The sequence below is a fragment of the Ictidomys tridecemlineatus genome, chromosome 1, assembly GCF_052094955.1.
Source record: "Ictidomys tridecemlineatus isolate mIctTri1 chromosome 1, mIctTri1.hap1, whole genome shotgun sequence".
Taxonomy (NCBI): Eukaryota; Metazoa; Chordata; class Mammalia; order Rodentia; family Sciuridae; genus Ictidomys; species Ictidomys tridecemlineatus.
Window position 1 is genome coordinate 70,816,381 of NC_135477.1, and position 22,004 is coordinate 70,838,384.

At 39.9% G+C, this 22,004-nt stretch overlaps 1 protein-coding gene and 1 pseudogene across 1 annotated transcript; both read left to right on the forward strand.

Moving 5' to 3' along the window:
- The first annotated feature begins 829 nt into the window (after positions 1–829).
- On the forward strand, positions 830–3,124 carry LOC101960342 (RNA exonuclease 5). The gene has a single exon (XM_078022142.1). It carries the CDS (start codon positions 830–832, stop codon positions 3,122–3,124), a length of 2,295 nt encoding a protein of 764 aa, XP_077878268.1.
- Positions 3,125–3,163: 39 nt separating this feature from the next.
- LOC101960059 (calcineurin subunit B type 1-like) lies at positions 3,164–21,715 on the forward strand (annotated as a pseudogene).
- Positions 21,716–22,004: the final 289 nt, after the last annotated feature.

Sequence of the window (22,004 nt, forward strand, 5' to 3'; positions counted from 1 at the left end):
ACCTACAGAGGCCTCAAGCCCATATTAGCAAACTTAGGTTAATTTTATCTGCTCCCTGTATTTCACAGTAACATTGGGGAACTCACGATTGTAGGAGTACAGAAACACTGAAGACCTTTAGTTATTTTTGTCTTTACACTTTTTTTTTCCTTTTCCTTTTTCAAGTCTTTGCTATGTATACAGCACAATTCTGAGAAAATAGGAAACACAGGGCATGGTCCTGTCCCCTGGAACTTAACGAATCTGGGTAAAGAAACCATGGAACTACTGGAAGGTAATCCACTGTAAAGGTCCCCCAGAGGCAATAAGCTGGAATACAAAGGGAAGATTTTACTGAAGTTGCAACAGGGGTTCACTGGATGCTTTGTCTACATCTCTTGTGGCTTTGAAACTGACATGTTTGTTTCTCTTTTCCCCCACCTTCTCCTCCCTGATCTTCTTTGCCCTAACCTTCTCCTCCTGATTTTTCTTTCCCCTACCCTTCTCCTCCCTGATCTTCTGTTTTTCTCTTCCCTAAACTTCTCCTCCCTGTTCTTTTCCCCCTCCCTGGTCTCCTCCTCTGGGTTCTTCTTTTCCCTAATCTTTTCCTTCCTGTTCTCTCCTCCCTGATCTCACTTTCTCTGAATCACCTCTATAAAAACCCCCTACTCCTGCTGAGGTGAGAACCGTCGTTTCTCCTTCGCTGGCCAAGCAATAACCATCCTTTCTCCTTCTCAAGAACGTTTTCTCTCTCGCTGGATTGGCATCAAGGCAAGGACAGCTTTCTACGCCAGGGACAGCTTTCTAGACCAAAGACAGCGTCCCACCACAAGGACTGGAGTACAGGACCATGGAGCCAGAGAAGAAGACCGGGAGGCTGAACAGCCAGAGGAGACGGGTCCCCGACTGGCTCATGGGGAAGCCCGAGGCCAGGATACCCCGTTCGGATCTCGTAGACAGGCAGCCCGAGACCAAGAGAGCCCGGTTTTCTGGCATCGTAATGGCCGAAAACTGTGAAATAACCCACGAACAGCTATGTGAGCTGCTCAAGTATGCAGTTCTGGCTGCGCCCGTCATTGAGAGACCCAGGTGGTGCCAGCTTCTGTACGGAAAGCGACTGAGCAGAACAGTGGTTGTCATCCTTCAGGGGATGAGTCAACTCCACTTCTACAGGTTCTATTCGGAGTTTGGATTTCTCCGAAAAGCCTTCAGGCATAAATTCCGCTTGCCTCCTCCATCACCGACTTTTCTAGCTGATGTTATGGGGCTACCAAATCAAAGGGCTGGATATCTGCCCAAGACCACGGGAGGATCTGTACCATGTGCCGGTCCAAAACCCAAGGTCGACCTGCAGAAGGACCCGGTCATTCAAAAGTATGGCTCTCAGAAGGTGGGCTTGCTGCGATGCCTTCTGACAGAGGAGGAAATGAGGACCTTTGACTTTCCCTTACAAGGTTCTCCTGACTGTGAGAACTTTGTAATGACCAGATGTGATGGGTCTGTCACAGAGAACAGCCCTCTCTTTGGGCTGGACGGAGAAATGTGCATCACGTCCAAGGGGAGAGAACTAACCCGCATCTCACTGGTTGCCGAAGGAGGCTCGTGTCTCCTGGATGAGTTGGTGAAGCCCGATGAGGAGATTGTGGACTACGCCACCTGCTATTCGGGGATCACGGAGGAGATGCTTAAGCCGGTGACGACGAAACTGAAAGACATTCAGAGGCGGTTAAAAGCACTGCTTCCTCCTGATGCGGTCTTGGTAGGCCATTCCCTAGACGTGGATCTCCGGGCACTGAACATGATCCACCCATATGTCATCGACACCTCGTTGCTTTATGCCAGAGAGTGGGGCAGAAGATTCAAGCTCAAGTTCTTGGCCAAGGCTGTATTGGGGAAGGACATTCAACGTTCGGAAAGGGATGGTCATGATCCCACAGAGGACGCTGCCGCGACCCTTGAATTGGCTCAATACTTTCTCAGGTATGGCCCAAAGAAGATTGCAGAACTCAATCTGGAGGCGCTGTGGAGAGCCCAAGACCCAAGAAATGTCAGAGAAAAGGTCCACTACACCTACAGAGGTGCTTTAAGATCTTTTGATCCGGGGCATCACAAGCTCCTTTTTCTATCCCGAGAGACAGACGATATTGAACTCCCGTCTCCTGAAGATTGTGAGACTATTAAGTGCCTTTCCAACAGAGAGGTCTTTGAGCAGGCCAGAAGGCAAGTGCGCCTGTACCCCTTCAGCATTATTCGGTTCTCTTTGGAGCCTTTTTCACCTCTCCTCACTGAGGAAGTGAGCCAAAGGATGCAGATCAAGTGGACAGAGATGTCCACTGTCTATGCTGGGCCATTGAGCAAAGATTGGAACCTAAGTGCTCTGAAGAGGCTGTTTAGGAGCTTTGGCCCAGTTCGTACAATGACTGCCGTTCTGGAACCGCATCAGCCTCATCTCTCCATAGAGTATGAAGTCCTGGAAGCTGCCCAGCTGGCCATCGAGTGCTTGAATGGCGTTCCCGTGGAAGGTGTATACATAAAGGTACAGAGACCAGTGACAGAACTCACTCTCGATTGTGACACACTGGTTAAGGAGCTGGAAGGAGATCCTGAGAACCGAGAAACCATTTATCTGTCTGGAGTAGGTAAAGATTTCTTAGGACATGTTCAGGAACTACCAAGCCTCTTTGGTGGCCTGGAAGCTGTGATCGTGCCTCCAGATGCTCAAAGCGGGAAACAGGAAAAATACTGTTTCCTGAAGTTCAAAACTTTTGGCAATGCCCAGAGGGCCCTCCATGTCCTCACAGGCAAGGACTGGAAGCTGAAAGGCAGGCAGGCCCTAACCCCCAGGCACCTGCACGCGTGGCTTAGGAGCTCACCACCTGAATCAAGAAGGCCCGCAGGTCTGCGAGTGAGACCTCCTCCCTCGGAGCGGGAGACCTTGCAGAATTTACATGTGGAAAACGCAAAGAGTGCAGCCAGGCGTTGGAGCCGCAAGATTGGAAGGCTCTACCGAAGCCTGAGCCCCGGTACCCTTTGTGTTATCCTCCTGCCAGGAACCACTAGCCCTCATGGATCCCTCTCTGGCCTAGGACTCATGGGAATAAAAGATGAAGAAGAGGAAAGCACTGGACCAAGCGTGGGTTTGTGAGTCGGCTTGCCACTTGCCTTTTCTCATCCTTCCTGGGCGATGGTCAGGCTGCAGCTTCTTCAAAGACTGCTGGGCCTCTTGGTTGAGTGGACAGCTTTGTGTGGGAAGTTGGTGTGCCGGCTAACGGGTCTAATCCACTTACATGGCATGCACAAGCATTTCAATAAATGCCTAAAATTCAAGCCTTTCCTCATCTTAAGACAGGGTGGGTGGGGGAACGGGAATGTAAAATGGAAAAAAAAATGTAAAATGGAAACAAATACAACTTATACAATTAAACCAAAATAAATGTAAATGTGTTTGATATCTTCGGACGTTTAACATCCTATTCCTGCTATGTGACATTTTAAAAGTGTGATGGGATCTGAGTGGAGCGAATGAGCCCAGTGGTTATGTGGTTGAGTCTCGGAAACTGGTAAGCCTTGCAGCGTGGCTGACCATCTAGCTGAAGGGCAGATTGCAGAATTCAAAGAAGCTTTCCCACTATTAGACAAGGAACGGGGATGGAACTATAGTATACTAACAAAGGAATTGGGAAGTGTAATGAGATGATCTCTTGGGTGGAATCCCACAGAAGTCCGAGTTACAGGACAGGATTAAGGGAGTAGCTGCTGGTGATAATGGCAAAATTGACTTCCCTGAATTTCTGACAATGATGGCAAGAAAAAGGAAACACAGATGTAGGGCACAGGGCACAATGTAACATGTGGGGCATGTTGCATCAGAAAGGAGGAAAAACCGAACTTGCTGCCTGCTTCTGGGTGGGTCCTGGGGCCACCTGTGGCTAAGAAAGCGCCTGGGGATCAGCCAGAAGGCGTTGCCTGGGCTGGGAGGAAAAACCAGATGACCTCTAGGATAGGCTCAGAACCCTTCCGCCCTCTGGACAGCTCGGGGGCTCCCATTATGGCCTGTGAGATGGGTGTACACGTGAACTCTCCCCACCCTGCCGACCTTTATCCTGATTGGCTCCTGTGCCTTGTATTAGCTCTGTGTGTTTTCTCAATAAACTGAGATCCTGCTTTGACTGGTCTCCCTGGCTTGTCTGATTGTCCTCCCTTGGGGGAGGGCTGGATGGGGAGGGGTCAGTTGGCCCTTCCTTTCTTGGTTCCTCATGGTCCGGGCGTGCTCTCCCAATCTCTCCTGCAGGTCAGGAGGGAAGCGGGTGGGGTGGGGTGGGGCTAAAATCTCCGACATCTGGCGCCAAATGTGGGGCATTAAGAAGTCTGTTCACCCAAAGTGAGAGTATCGCCAAGCCAAGAGAGTTTCGAGGTAGGGGTCTCCCCGAAAAGATGGGGCAATCTCACACTAAGTATGAGACCAGTATTGGGAAGCCATTGGTGAGGAGCGACTTTGGTCACAACGAGTCAGTCTTCTCACTGCCCAGGAGGAGAAAGGCTTAAAGCCTCACAATGACAATGGCCTCCTAGACCCTTTTGATGCCTGGCCTGGTCCTCTGGGTCCCGCACCAAGTGCTCCTGTCCTGGAACACTCGGTAGACAAGTCGGGAAGGGGAGAGGCCTATGCCATATTGTCACCCCTCCCCCCAAGGAAATTCTCCACCCTCTTGTGAGAACCTGGAAAAGCTGGTTCAGCTGCCTTCTTGCAACACCAGTGATGACTCACCCCCATTGTGTATGGCCCTGTCTTGTTAAGACCAGCAATGAGATGACTCATCCCCATTGTGTATAGATTTCTTGGTAAATGCTAACCCTGGGGGCAATAGAGCGGCCTGCCTTATGGTATTCCTGGGAGGCCCAAGATTTATTTATAGAAGCTCAATTCACAATAGCTAAACTATGGAACCAACCTAGGTTGGATAAAGAAAATGTGGTATGTAATATTTGATGGAATATCACTCAGTTTTAAAGAAGAAGGGAATTATGGTATTTCTGGGTAAATGGAGTTGGAGAACATCATGCTAAGCGAAATAAGCCAATCCCATAAAACCAAAGGCCGAATGTGTTCTCTGATATGTGGATGCTAATTCACAGTCAGGGCCAAGGTGCTAGGGAAGAATAAAGTTACTTTAGATTAGGTAGAAGAGAGTGAAGGGAAGGGAGGGGTATGGAGATAGGAAGAATAGTAGAATGAAACAGACATTATTACCTTACATACACGTATGACTGCATGACCAATGTGATCTGACAACATGTACAAGAAGAAAAATGAGGAATTATACCCTATTTATTTATGATATATCAAAATGCATCAATGCATTCTACTGTCAGGTATAACTAATTAAAACAGATTTTAACAATTTTTTTTTAAAAGAAAATTTCTACTCATTCAAGAAAGAAATCCATAGTCACTGCCCTTTTTTTGGACAAAATTTATTGACAAAATACATGTGGTCATTTACGCTTAAGTTGCATAACATGATGTTTTGCTATATATGAATGTTGTGAAATAATAGCTCAAATCATCTAACATGTCTATCACTTCAGAATAGTTAACATTTTCTTTTCTTTGTTAGATTTTTGTAGTGGGAATACCTAAGGTCTACCAGTCAAGAAAAGTCCAGGAGCAGATTGATTCTCAGCCGAGTTCTATAAGACCTTCAGAGGAGAATTAACAACAATACTGCTCTAAATGTTTCATGGAATATGAAAAGGAGAGAACCCTGTGAAGCTGATATCACTCTGATACCAAAACCATACAAACACACATCAAGGAAAGAAAACTTCATACCAATATCCACCATGAACATCGATACAAAAATTCTCAATACAATTCCGGCAAATAGCATTCAAAAACATATTAAAAAGATAGCGTGCCTCAATGAAGTGGGGCTCACATACAGAAATCAATAAACATAATTCATCACATCAATATACTTAAAAACAAGAATAATATGATCATCTCAATAGAGGCAGAAACAGCATTTGACAAATTCAGCACCCCTTCATGTTCAAAACACTAGAAAAACTAGGAATAGATGGAACAGACCTCAACCTCATAAAAGCTATATAAGCAAACCCCAAGGTCAGCATCATCCTAAACAGAGAAAACTGGAAAGCATTCCCTCTAAAAACTAGAACAGGGATGTCCTCTTTCAAATCAGTAGACTTTTCTAAGGCACTTTAACATGTCTCCAAACACCAGAGGAAAAATCACTTAGAACACTGCGCCTACCTCAACTAATTGTTTCAGAGCTTCCTGCCACCCGCTTTCTGCCTAGCTGGCCTCCATATCTAGCAAGGTCCCTGGCTCTGGGCGGTATCCACGTTCATGATTCCTCCTATGCCCCTTACTTACATGACACTGCCCAGATCCTGCCTGTGTCTGTCCTGAAGGTCCAGTTAGAGGCTCAGAACCAGCCCAAGGACTCCGTTGCAATAAAGCAGTGCTGGCAGATAAGTATTTGCAAAACACAGCCACTTTCAGGTGAGTCATCTGCTCAGTGGCTTACTCCATCAAGGAGCTTCCTGCATCTCTGGGCCTAGCTGTAGTGTAAGCATGAGCCACAAAGAGATCTATGCTATTTTCTTGTAAAGCCTGATTCAAATGTTCTTCTCCGTTTTGGTTTTACTGCTTTTCATCCTTATGTTTTAATGTTATGAGTGTAGATGATAAATATTTAAACAGGATGCATATAAGGTTAACAACAACAAAAAAAGGTCTCCTTCCATCACTTCCTCACTTTCACAGAAGCAATAATGGTACCAGTTCCAGAAATGTTCATTGCATCTATAAGTACATCTCTGCACACATACATCCCCTCATTTTCAATAAATAGCACTGTGTACACCCTTCTGCCCTTGGTTCTTGTCACCCTATATCTTAGAGATTGTCTTACCTCAGTGGACATATAGTTTTTCCCTTTCTTCTTAGCAGTCATACAATATTCCATTATAAAATGTCTCATAATTTTTTCTATATTTTACTTACTTCATGATGCATTTTTAAATTTTTATTTATTCTGATTTGTTATATATGACAGCAGAATGCAATTCAATTCATATTACACAAATAGAGCACAATTTTTCATGTCTCTGGTTGTATGCCAAGTAAAGTCACACCATTTGTGTTTTCATACATGTACTTAGGGTAAAGATGTCTGTCTCATTCCACCATCTTTCCTACCTCCGTGCCCCTCTGAAAAACCAGCTTCTACCTCAGAGCAAAGCCTATCCAAGGAAGGGACATGACCTTTTTCCTTGGAAAGACCCACAGAGCACTCCTGGGCACATTCCCACCCTGCTAAGTGGTTTATCTACAAATAACAGAAGAGATCTGCTGGGCCAGGTGTCCCTTACAGGCTAGCTGGGGACCCATAGCAACCCACTAGCAGCCACCAATCAGCATGAAACAGGGAAATACCTGGGATGCCAGATGACCCTCCCAGTAGTTTATGGTGTTGGAAAACCATGTAGTTCATCAAGAACACCCCTCTTGGCATAAACCAATCAGTTCAAATGAATCCCCCTCTTGTAGTAACCAATCATCAGTACCCAACTTGTTCCCTCCAGTGAATGTGCTAATCATGTTTTAGAGTTGTTATTTGATTTTCTCACAGTGTGTGATGATTTGCCAAGAGATGCTAGGATGTATGTGGGGGTCCCTGCCTTCTCCAAAGAATGTATAAAACTGCTGCAAACCCTGGGCTCGGGGCCTCTCAGCGTCACCAGTGGCTGTGTGTGCCCAGAGGACCCAGCTAGCTCAAAATAGGCACTTTACTGCTTACATCGATCTTGGTCTCTGGTGGTCTTTTGGGGGTCCCAAATTTGAGAATAACACTTTGATTCTGAAGAGTTTCTTTGATGTATATAGCAATGCAGGTTTGGCAGTATTTCTCTTTCAATGCTTGAAATATGCCATTGCATGTGCTCTGACCTTTGGATTTATTCTGATTTCTGAGCATTTTTAGGTGACTTGGTACTTCACTTGAGTTTTTAAAAAAATCTTCCCTTACAACTTCTTCCCAGGTTTGTAGGGATCATCCACTGGCATGGCCTGCACCTGCTGCACTTTTGGCAGGGCAGCTGGCCAGGGAATTCTCAGGGCTCAGGGAAGACACAGGCTCAGGTGCACCAGCATTGGATCCAGAGCTGGCTGTTGCCATGGATTTCAAAGGGTTCAGGAAAAATCCTTGCACATTTGACTTGGAAGCAATGTTTCAGCAAACTGGAAGAACAATTGTAGGAAGAACATGGAAAACACTAGGGAAACCAGTATTTCTAAGGCTAGGCCAGAGGTGGCTCCCAGAGCAGTATACACCACTGACTGATGATCCAGACAGTATGGAAAATTAAGACAGAGGGAATGTGACTACTGCTGTTGAATCCCTGAATTAATGAGTTGTATTAAACATTTAACGAAGGCCTCGATTTCCAGAGCAGTTAGATACCAGATAGTTGGAAGTTCTGGGTACCCCTTCAGGATCTTCAGAGAAGTCTGACTTCTCTCCTTTGGATTTGATTCACCTCATTCTTACACTAGAGGAAGGACTAGCAATCACACAGACTGGACTCCTGGAAACTTTTAATTTAAATGAACATGTTATGGTACTTTTCTGTAAGGAAAAAAAAAGGGAGGCACAGAGACAACATGCAGAGGAAGGAAACATGGCAGAATGGCTGAAGGGCCAAGCTGCCAAGCTGCCAGGTTGATTTATATCAATATGTTACTTTAGGTCATTGGCATAATTGGTACATATTGTTCATTGTATTGCTAGGCAGGTTCCAGACTTAGCAACATTATGCAGTTTATTCCTCAGTTACATACTAAGTTGCAATATGCAATGTTAGGAGCTTTGTGTATCTCTCAAGAAAGTCTATTGTATTGGGATTCCACCTCTTGTGTCCCCTTCTTCCTCCGGGAGAAGTCTTTTCTGCTGTCCTTCTAATTTCTACTCTGAAAAAAAAAAAAGAAAAGAAAGTCTATTGTATTAAGTTACTGTTATGTGGACAGGTTTAGGCTCAGTGAAACATTCTGGTTGTCCAACCAGAGAGTTCCTTTATTCCTAGGAGCTGTGTGCCTAAGATCAAGTTCAGGGCTGATAAGACTCTAGCGGCATTGCCACAGCAGCTGGACATAGCACATGTATTGGTTATCTTGCTAGTTCCTAGGAGAAACTGCAGGACATTCTAAGGGTGGGAAATAAAGTGCCAGTTACCCCCTGGGAGTTTGCTCACCAGAGGAACGCTTCCCTGTATATTGCCATGGTCAGAATCTCTCTACTTTTCATTAGTTGTAAATGAAAAATGGTTTAGTAGCAATATGTAATATTTGGACAGTGAACTTGAAGCAAAATATTTTTTTGGTATTTGGAAGAAAGACTTTGTGGTAAAACTACATTTATAGGGGTTGGGGTTGTGGCTCAGCAGTAGAGCATTCACTCACCTAGCACGTGTGAGGCCCTGGGTTTCATTCTTGGCACCACATAAAAATAAATAAAAAGGTATTGTGATGATCTACAACTAAAAAATAAATATAAAAAAATACAGGTATATACATATTCTTTTTAGAAAATCTTCATTGTTATTATGTAAATTTATCAAAACCACAAGAAAACTTATGAACTTTTACCTGTCACTCAGATTTTAACTAACAATTCATAGCTACTATGACTTTTGCTTTTATTTTCTGATTATTTTGAAGCAAACTCTGGATATATTGTTTAATCAATAAGTAGTTTAGTATGTATCATAATGCTATAGGTATCCTTTTAATAAATATAGCCAAAATGCCATCTAAGCTATAGCAAAAAAAAAAAAAAAACAAACCAAACAACAACAACAACAAAAAACAACCAACCAACCAACAAAAAACTCCACCTTTCCTTTTTTTTTACACAATTCACTCAATATTCCTAACACCAACTGTGTGGGAGTTTTGCCTCAGATATCAAGAATTTCTTTTGTGGACATCAATTGGGTTTATAGTAGTTCTTTTCATTTATTTATTTATTTTTTACTTTTTATAAACTTTATTTTTTAATTTGTTGTAATTAGTTATACTTTACAGTAGAATGCATTTTGACACCTCATGCATAAATGGAGAATAACTTCTTATTCTTCTGGTTGTACATGATATAGAATCACCTCAGTCATGTAAGCATATATGTACATAGGGTAATTATAAGGGCTCTGTCTCATCCAGAGAAGAGATCCACAGAACAAGGTAGAGGAGAATTTGGCTGCGGAGTCACTAATCAAGACCTCCGGAGACCAAGCAGGAAGCAGGTCTGATTTTATTGCGCAGTTAATATATATATATATATACATACATACATATACATACATACACACACACACATACTCAAGCATTAGCTAAGCAGATTATAGGCAACCACCAGTTCAATTTCTGCTAACCATCCTTGCAGTGACCAATTGAGGAGTGGGCCATGGAGCAAGCACAGGGACTGCAACACATGGCCTCATACCTGGGGCTGTGCCTATAGGGTAAGCGGCCTGCCACCACATGGGATGCCCTTAATGTATACCATGAATGCGGTACTCCACGCATGTGGTACTCCATGCACTTTTCCCCACAGGTAATAATGCCTAATTCATTTTACTACCCTTCCTACCCCGATAGCCTCTCCACTCCCTTTACTCCCCTCTGCTTAATCCAAAGCATCTACCTTTCCCCCTAGCTCCCCTACCTCTTATTGTGAATTAGTATCCGCATATCAAAGAAAATGTTCAGCCTTGGGTTTGGGGGGATTGGCTTATTTTGCTTAGCATGTTATCTTCCAACTCCATCCATTCACCTCAAAATGTCATAATTTCATTCTTCTTTAAGGCTGAGTAATATTCCATTGTGTATATATACCACATTTTCCTTATCTATTCATCTATCGAAGAGCATCTAGGTTAGTTACACAGACTATTGTGAATTGAGCTGCCATAAACATAGATGTGGCTGTGTCACTGTAGTATGCTGATTTTAAGTATTTGGGGTATAAACTGAGGAGTGAGATAGCTGGGTCAAATGGTGGTTCCATTCTACATTTTCTGAGGAATCTCCATATTGCTTTCTATAATGTTTACACCACTTTGCAGTCCCACCAGCAATGTATGAGAGTACCTTTGTTACCACATCATTGCCAAAACTTATTGTTGCTTGTATTCTTGAAAATTGACATTGTGGCAAGAGTGAGAGGAAATCATAGAATATTTTAAATTTGTATTTCACTAATTGCTAGAGATGTTGAACACTTTTTCATATTTGTTGATTGAATGTATTTCTTACTCTGTGAAGTGTCTATTCAGTTCCTTAGCCCATTTATTGACAGTGTTATTGGGGGATTTTTAGTGTTGAGTCTTTTGAGTTCTTTATATATCCTGGAGATTAATGCTGTATCTGAGGTGCATGTGATAAAGATTTCCTCCTATTCTGTAGGTTCTCTGTTCACATTATTGATTTTTTCCAAGGATGATAACATCCCATTTATTGATTCTTGATTTTACTTCTTGTGCTTTAGGTTTCTTGTTAAGGAAGTAGGTTCCTAAGCAAACATGATAGATTTGGACCTACTTTTTCTTTTATTAAATGCAGGGTCTTTGTTATAATGCCTAAGTCTTTGATCCACTTTTGAGTTGATTTTTGTGCCTTTGTCTAGTATGAGATAACTGTATTATACAGATTTGTCTCTGTGTCCTCTATTTTGTTTTATTGGTCTATGGGTATGTTTTGGTGTCAATTCCATGACATTTGTGTTAATATGGCTCTGTAGTATAGTTTAAGGTCTGGTATTATGATGCCGCCTACTTCACTTGTTAAGGATTTCTGTGTCTCTTATTTTTCCAAGTAAATTTCATGACTGCCTTTTCTATTTCTACGAAGAATGACATTGGGATTTTCATAGGAATTCTGTTAAATCTGTTTAGCACTTTTGGTATTATGGCCATTTTGACAAAGTTAATTCTGCCTATCCAACAACATGGGATATCTTTCCACTTTCTGACATCTCCTTCAATTTCTTTAATTGGATGAATTTAGTTGGATGCTCTAAAGTTGTTATTGTAGAGGTCTTTCACCTCTTTTGTTTTGCAAGGCAAGCACTCTATCATCTGAGCTATATCCCCAGCCACAAAATTATAATTATCTTACATTAGACAAAGGTGCCAAAAACATGCACTGGAGAAAAGATAGCATCTTCAACAAATGGTGCTGGGAAAACTGGAAATCCATATGCAACAAAATGAAATAAAACTCATATCTCTCACCATGCACAAACTTAACTTAAAATGGATCAAGGACCTAGGAATTAAACCAGAGACTCTGCATCTAATAGAAGAAAAAGTAGACCCTAATCTTCATCATGTGGGATTAGGCCCCAACTTCCTTAATAAGACTCCTATAGTGCAAGAATTAAAACCAAGAATCAATAAATGGGATGAAATCAAGCTTTTTTTCTGAGCAAAAGAAACAATCTGTGAGGTGAAAAGAGAGCCTACATTCTGGGAGCAAATTTTTACCCCTCATACATCAGATAGAGCAATAATGTCTAAGGTATATAAAGAACTCAAAAAGCTAAGCACAAAAAAAAAAAAGAAAGAAAGAAACAAGTAACCCAATCAATAAATTGGCCAAGGACCTGAACAGAAACTTCTCAGAAGATGATATACAATCAATCAACAAATATATGAAAACAAAATGTTCATCATCACTAGCAATTAGAGAAATGCAAATCAAAACTACTCTAAGATATCATCTCACTCCAGTCAGAATGGCAGCTATTATGAAGACAAACAATAAGTGTTGGCGAGCATGTAGGGGAAAAGGCACACTCATACAGTGCTGGTGGGACTGCAAATTGGTGCAGCCAATATGGAAAGCAGAATGGAGATTTCTTGTAAAATTGGGAATGGAACCACCATTTGACCCAGCTATTCCTCTCCTTGGTATATACCCAAAGGACTTAAAAACAGCATACTACAGGGACACAGCCACATCAATGTTTATAGCAGCACAATTCACAATAGCTAAACTGTGGATCCAACCTAGATTCCCTTCAATAGATGATAGATATAAAAAATGTATCATATATACATAATGGAATATTACTCAGCAATGAAAGAGAATAAAATTATGGCATTTGCAGGTAAATGGGTGGAGTTAGAGAAGATAATGCTAAGTGAAGTTAGCAAATCCCCAAAACCAAATGCCAAATGTTTTCTCTGATACAAGGAGGCTGATTTATAGGGGGGTAGGGAGGGAAAATGTGGGAGGAATAGACAAACTCTAGATAGGACAGAAGGATGGGAGGGGAAGGGAAGGAGTATGGGTTTAGAAATGATTTCGGAATGTGATAAACATTATTATCCAAAGTATATGTATAAAGACACAAATTGGTGTGAATATACTTTGTATACAACCAGAGATATGAAAAATTGTACTCTATATGTGTAATAAGAATTGTAATGCATTCCACTGTCATGTATTTAAAAAAATAAAATCAATATAAAAAATAATATGTAAGCCTGTATCAACTAAATACTGGCTCTGTTCTGGCTTTAGGATTCACATTTTAACCCCACACAGACCCAACTATGTTCTGGAATCAGAATACCTGTGGTTCCATTACAGGAATTAGACCCTGTCAATTCTTCAGAATCCTTTATTGATGAATTACAAAAAAAAAAAAAATCACAATTTTCCACTAGGTTCTAAAGATTGCACTTTTGTAATATGAAGTCATTGTTGATATATCAAAATAAGACATAGGCAAAACAGTATTTTCAAGTTCTCCAACCATCTTCCTCCTACATTAAAATTTATATTACATGCATGTGCATGCATCCATGTTTATGTGCAAGTGTGTATCTATATATTTCTGCTTATAAAGTAGACTGTGATGAATCATGATATTTTTATTTTTTTATTTTTTATTTTTTTAAAGAGAGAGTGAGAGAGGGAGAAAGAGAGAGAGAGAATTTTAATATTTATTTTTTAGTTATTGGCGGACACAACATCTTTGTTGGTATGTGGTGCTGAGAATCGAACCCGGGCCACACGCATGCCAGGCGAGCGCGCTACCGCTTGAGCCACATCCCCAGCCCTCATGATATTTTTAAAAAGAAGATTAATAAAGTAAGAAGCATAGACTGGAAATGTATCCAATTTTAAATTGTAGAAATATTTTACATAACTTATATAAAATTTGCAAATTTGGAATGTTTGCCTTGCTATTAATCCTGAAGATAATAATTATTTTGCTAATGATTAAAATATATAATTAAAATATATACCCCAAATAGCACCTGATACCCTTGACTTCTTGTGAATTATCTTGTTTTACAACAATTTTGTAAGTTGAGTACTAGACTTGTCATTATATCTTTAATTGGGGAGTTTAAGAAACAGAGGTGGGGTGTTTTCTTAAGATGGTAAAAATAGTGAGTGACACAACTAATTTCTCAGAATAAACTAATAATCACAGCTTAGTCTTAGGCCACTGACTTACAAACAAAGATTATGGTGTATGCCATATTTTACCTGTGCAGTTGAATAAAAAGATGAATTTATATATTATAAAAATATGAAGGGATGTGTGATAAATTGTTAAGCAAATGATACGTAGTATATATATTAAATGAGAAAAAGTTTAAATATATGATTCATATATTGACATTATGATTTTCAATCCGATTTTTAAACTGCAAGTAATAAATCTGTTTTGCTTGGGCAATTCTGTCTTTTCACTCATGGATTTAGCTGAAAATGAACTTAGAGAATACAGACTCATATTCTTTTTGTGGAAGAGTAGCTTCTAACTGAAAATAAAATAGTTTTTGAAAGACAATATGGTTAAAATAACTAGTGAAATGAGTCATTTTGAATAACTGAGTCAAGTATCATATTTTTCTTGAGTTAAATGCCGCTTTCATTAATTGAGATAATGTAAATGTGACATGAAGCCCAGCCCTTTTCAATGTTTTCATTCCTGGTGGGGTAGGTAGAAGTGTTGTATTTGTTCACTAGAGATCACATTAGACCACAGACTGGGTGACACAAATCTATCTGGTCAAAAAAGTGAAAGTTAGACATCTGAGATCACGTTTTTGGTCAGAGACCAAGGTTTGATTTCTTCTAAAACATCTTTTCCTGTCTAGGAGATAGCTCTATTTCCCTGGTATTTCCCCCATGGTCTTTCCTCTGTATGTCTGTATGCTAATTTCTTTTTCTCTTGAGGACATGAGTAATATTTGACTAGAGTCCTCCCTAAGGACCTCATTTAACTTTATTTAAAGATGTGGACTGGGAATTAACCCAGGGACACTCTACTACTTAGTTATACCTCCAATCCTTTGTTTTCATTAAGTTGCCCAGGCTTACTTGAATTTGAGATCTTCTTGCCTCAGTCTCCTGAGTCGCTACAATTACAGGCATGTGCCACTGCACCCTGCTACCTTATTTAACATAACTATGTAACATCCTATCTTCAAACCCAGTCACAATTTGAATCTGAGAATATTTCAACATATGAGTTTTGAGGAGACACAATTCAACTCATAATAGATGAGATGGATATCTTTGGAAGATTGGTTGTTAACTATGGCTTCTATGTTGTTCCATTGAAGGAACAAAGTTTTAACCTTAAGGACTACCTCTTTCCTTTAAGAGTATATGTAGAGAAGATTTGAAGTTTATTAATGAAAGAAAATTGTATCTTCAGAGAAAGCCACATAGTACTCATATCCCATAGATTATTTTTTGTTGCATTGCTTTCTGCATTGACATACTGATGTAGAGGTCAGCTGTAATTTAACCATGGATATGGAAAAGTCTTCTGGAGTATGTTAGAATAGAGCATGGTTAATATGTTATTTCCAATTTCCATTCACAAAACACTATTTATATGATTTTAGAAAATGCACCTCAAAATAGATGAGTATTTTCATGATGATGGTTTTAATGCAACAGTTGTACATTTGGAGATGGGAAAGGACTTAGAACTTGTTAGAAATATCTACTACTGGGTCTTTTAGTACACCAAAGAATTTGATGGTCTGTGATACAGGGATTGATGAGGGATATAGAAAGTAATTTTATTTTCATCTAAATTTATGGGCAACAATATTCGGGGTTTTAGAGCCAGGACAACAATTTATTTTATATAGCAACATGATTTAATGTATTTTAAATAGTGTTCTCACTTTTTTTTCCCTAGCAAATACAAGATATTTGTTTCCCAGTAGCTCTCTTTTGCTTGTCTATTTTAAAATGTCTCTAAGTTCTCAAGTCAGAAATAGCACAAGATTAATCTATATTTTTTGGAAACAAATATATATATATTTTTCATTTTCTTATCTATTTTAAGTCATATTTTGAACCTCTATGTCATTTACTATTTGGAATCTCAACTATCATTAATGGAATGTCTCTGAATTAGCTTTATATAGCACATACCACTATACTTTGAACTTCCTATTAATTTATTTTAATTATGATAACCTATCCTATTTATATGTTCTATTGGATTTTTGTACTGTATTGATTTTATAATAATTCCCCTCTAGGGTACTAACAATTCCATAAACTATTTCATTAAGTATAATTTAACAAAATCCTTATTCTGAAGCAAATTTCTGTGTTTTCCTAAATTTAAGAAAATCTTTAATCACTGACCTTAATTTGCTATAGACTATGTTTGAAATTCAACTTGTATAGATCCAAAATTTGGCCCAGGAAACTTAGTAGAATATGTATACTGAAACTATTCTTTTACTTTTATCTTATAAGAAAGGGAAAACACACACACACACACACACACACACACATACACACACACACACAGAGAGAGAGAGAGAGAGAGAGAGAGAGAGAGAGAGAGAGAGTAATAAACAATAGAAGGTTAGTTCATTTATAGAAGTCAGTTTAAGGGGCAGAATAAAGGAGAAAGATTTAAGTTTTTATTTCCTTTTATTTATTGGAAGTAAAACAAATTCAAGGAGGAAAACAGGACTTCAGAAGCCTAGGTTTAAATATATTTAAACAACTATGACCAAATCACTGTGGTGAATATTTGTTGAATGTGACTAGACAAGAGAAAACTTCTATTGTTGTTACTTTTTTTTAATTAATACACAGTCATAACTTTTGGGTTAATATGTCATGCAAATAAGTGAGTAAAACCACTTTTTAGAATTTTTTTTCTGATATGATTCATAAACCTAACAATAAATGGTTATAGCTTATCATTTGGAAAATAAAAAGCATATATCTTATAGTAAACCAAATTCAAAACTATTAAAAAGTGGTAGATTTAGTCACAATTGAATTTATAAAAGTAATTTATAGTTTTGTTTCAGTTTTAATTGAAACAACTTCTATTAAGAAATAGCTTCAAGAATTTTGTTCTGATTTAAAAACTTAACAAAGCTTTTAAAATCAATTTACTTTCTTGGTCTCTTCCTTTTTTTAGACTTTCAACTTTCGTTTGATTAGGTGAAACTGCTACTGTGTGTTCCCTACAACAAATATACCTCATGTAAGCATCTACTTCACATCTGATGTCTGGGATACATTCTCTTCTAGTAAGACAGAACCCAGAGAGAATTGTGCTCATGAAGTCTCTCAGATTCTGTGAAGCAAAATGAAAACTCCCTCCCTTACTCTCTATGTATGAAGTTATTAGAATCTTTTCTGGGGTGAATAAATGTTTCCATTAGCCCAGGACAAACTCTGTTTGTTTGATGTATTAAAAATTATCTCTCATTACAGAAAGTGCCCTGTTTTCGTGATAATTTATAAGGCCACCCTATTTATTCATCTTGTATATGTTTATATAAAATATAAATAATATTAAATAATACTGTTTTGCATATTAAAAGAATGCCAAGAGAGTAGATTTTAGGTGCTCCTGACACACATATATATATAAAATAAGAAGTAACTATGAAAGTTGATGAATATGTTCAATATGCTTGCCTATAGTAATCATTTCACTACCTTCCTGTACATGTATATCAAACTATCATGTTTTCACCTTAAATAATGCAATAAAACAAAAGCATCCTTATAAAAATTAAGTAATAGAATAAAAAAATGAAGAATAACCATAAAAACATTTTAATTATCTCTAATATTCATTATGAACATTGATTTTGGAAATTCATTAAAAAATTTAGACATTAGTTCTTCTAATGTTAGAGTAAGGAAGACAAAATTTTAGTATAAATGAGTATTATATAGTACTATACATTTGTTTAAAATTTTCTACATACTAAAGTAATTTTTTGCTTAGATTTTGTTAGTCTTTTCCAATTCTAACACTAAATACCACCACAACAGAACAATGAAATTACAGATTACTTTGCCTGATAGTTTTCCTTTGCTGAACCAGCCCTCTCTATCATTTATTTGACATTATGAAGGTAAAACATCATGATTTTAAAAAGGGTCAATAAATGTGTGTGTAGCAATTAACACTGAATATGATTCTATTTTCTAGGTCAAGTTCTATAGACTGTGCTCCATGGCTTTTGGCTTGTAGCATGTCCTTAGGCAAAATGAAATTTCGTTCCTCCCTATTTCCAGAAAAAAATCAAGACATCGTGCTTCTTGACAGCATCCACTCCAGATCAGTCTCCTGCTTCCTTGAGTCCTCCTCAAAATCACAAAGCACAAATTCAAATTCCCTATAAACCCTCTCTTAAACTGTTACAGAGAGGTCCTACCGGTCTCCATGATGAAGACTCCATATTCAACAAGTGGCCCCCTCAAAAATAAATAAATAAACAAACAAACAAACAAACAAATAAATAAATACCTCTTCATTACAAGTATATGACAGGTGGTTTTTCACTATAGGTAGAAACTGACATTCTCAATTTCACTCTTTCCTGCTCACAACATCTCTGGAAAAAAATAACATGGGGTTAAAAACCTTATTTTATGCCAGAATAAGTGGTTTGTCCCAAAGCACACATCTTAAAGTCTTAATCATGAGTCAAAATTTCTTAAGTCTCCAGCTGTTTCTTCAAGATGGGCCAGTCAATGGAAATTGCATCTCAAAGGAAAGAGCAAAGATGATTGCAACTTGGGACAGCTTATTCAGAATAGGACATAGACTAGGCAAAACCCTGCAGAAAAAAATGACAGAAACAAGCCAAGAGGGGAAGGAGGGGGCTATAGAAGGGGCAGAAAATTGAACAGGCCAGAGACCAACTGATTCTGCAGTCAGGGGGTGGAAGTGGATGTCTGGTAGGTATGACATGGAGGGGACAGCCCTGGGCAAGGCTGAAGGCCTTGGAAAGTCTGATGGTGGCTACATGGGTGGGGCAAATGTGCTCAGACAATCATTTAACATATCTTTTTTTTGTACCTTTTAAGCGCATAATAGTGTGACTATTAGTGTTTATCTGACCATAGTTCAGCATTTTAATAATTTCAGCATCATAGTCTAGCATTTTAATAATTTCAGCATCAAAAGTCAGCACTTTCTGGAAACAAATTCATACTTGCCTCTTGAAATGTCAATTTCACATTTGCTCAATGGAGGCCTCTGGGTCAGAGGTGCTAACAAGATGGAGGGGAGCTCTGCGTTTCTTGGCCTGTGCAGTGGAGTTGGTCTGCCCTGGCCTGAGGATGGCAGGAGGGCCAGGTCAATGTGAGCAAAATGGGTCAAGGTGTAGGGAAATATACCTTGGAAGGCCCATTTCTTGTCTTCACCACCACAGAGCAGGGCTCCACTCCTTGCCCCTGGCTGGGAATGAGGGAAGCACTTCCTCCAGGGAGTTTTCAGAAGTCCCACAGGATGGCCCTGGTCTTGAGAGGCTGGCAGGAGAACTGCTTCCTCAAAATAGCATTGCTAGGACAAGTTGTTCATGTTTGTCAACTAAACAGGAATCCCTTGTATGTGTGTGCTTTTCAGATCCTCATGTTACTGATAAGAAAACTGCGGCTCAGATAAGTGAGGTCATTTCTGAAGACCAACCACTTAGTAAAGAGCAGAGTCTCTTTTCTGGAAGGTGAAGTCACTTCCAAAAGTCATCCAGTTCAGGAGGGAGAAGACCCTGATCTGGTCCCCCAGTCTACCAAGCAGATACTGATTTAGTGGTTCCCTGGTTTGGAGTGACCAGTCTACCAAGCAGATACTGATTTAGTGGTTCCCTGGTTTGGAGTTCTGAGTCATTACCTTTGTCTTATACTTAGTCTCACTTCCTCCCATCTTTTGTCAGGATTCCTCAGAATTAGGCCGAACTTTGAGTCCTGAGACCAGCACTGAACCCCAAAGGCCAGATAAGGGGACTCATGTCCTGAACTTACAACCTGGGACTCAAGATACTCCTTAACCCAGAGAATGAAGATGGAATCCGGTCTTTTCACCAGTGACCAGTAAAAGATCCAAAGACTTTAAATAGAGACAGGACCTGAAACCTAGAGCTCTAACCCCAGGGCACAGAACAAGGAACCAGAACAAGAAAAATGTTGGGAAGAGAAAAGATTGAAGGGCTCAGTTAAACTTGTATCACCACGGCCCTATTTATATCTGAAGGAAAAGCTCAGAGAAATGAGCCAACCTTACTAGAAAGAACCCAGAGGCCAGGTGCCAAGACAGGCCCAGAGCCACAGGGCCAAGCAAGCCTCAAACAAAGCCAGTGACCCTTAAATGAAGATCCAATTAAAAAGCATAAAGGTGTATCTTCTCTAGAAAACCAAGATCATCGCTCTTGTTCCTGCACACCACTGTGCTCGGCTTGATGCCCCCCTTTCCCACCCTGCCCATTTTTCCTGCTTTGGGGTTGCAGGTCAGCTCTAGCTATGCGGGAGCACAAGGCTGCAGCCCCTGAGACATGCCCGGTTTTCCCTCCTCTCTGCCTCTTCTCGCTCTAGGGATCTCTCATCCTGTGCTCTCTCTCTCTCTCTGAATCTGAACCTTTTCCCAGCCCTGACCACTCCCTTGCGTGCTCTGTTACCCAGCCTGCTCCGGCCAAGGCGCCTCTTCCCCTTCCCCAGCCTGCACCCCATCCCCAGAGGGCCACGGCCACCACCCCTGCTGCCTCCTGTCAAACCCTTCAGAGCCCGCTCCTCACCGCGCAAGTGGGCCGCCCACCTGCCAAGCGAACCGGGAAATGAGGCAGGTTACCCTTTGGAAATGTACTTACACTTTGATGCTTATGCAATGAAAAGGCTAGGAAAGAGATTTAAGAAGTTGGCTTTGGACAATTCTGGTTCTTGAAATGTGGAAAAGTTCCTGTCTCTGCCTCATTGTAATTCAGATATTTTAATTTTGTGATTTTAAATTTATATTTTTTTGAATTTTAATTTTGTAATCAGAATCTTTTAATTCAACGAGTAATAGATATATTTGACGCAGATGGGAATGATGAAGTAGAATTTGAAAGAGATCATTGAGGGAGTCTCTCAGTGCAGTGACAAAGGAGATAGGAAGCACAAGTTGAAGTTTGCTTTCTGTGTCTGACTTGGATAAAGATGGTTATATTTCCAGTGGGGAATTTGTCCAGGTGTTGAAAATGATGGTGGGGAACAATCTGAAAGATACACAGTTACAGAAAATTGTAGACAAAAAACATAATAAATACAGATTAGGAGGGAGATGGAAAAATATCCTTTAAAGAATTCTGTGCTGTTGTAGGTGGTCTAGATATCCATGAAAAGATGGTGGTAGATGGGTAGCTCTCTGAAGAGTACCATCCAGTACTCTTGCTTTCTTCTCCATCTCTGAAGATTTGCTCAAGATGTCCAGCAATGCTCTCTGTATATTTAAATATTCTTCTCTATGAAGCCACATTTCCAACCTGAACCTCGTGAAGCCAACTAAATGCTATTGAACTCTTCCTCTCTCACTATCTCAGTGTAGCACTTTAAAGTCTTTAAAGCATCATGAAAGAGCATATATACGTGTGGCAGAGAAAGAGAAGGGGTTGGCTTTTTAATTTATTTATTTTTTCATATTTTATAACAA

Coding starts and splice junctions, on each gene's coding strand:
- LOC101960342 (XM_078022142.1), top strand. CDS start 830: ATGGAGCCAGAGAAGAAGACCGGGAGGCTGAACAGCCAGAGGAGACGG.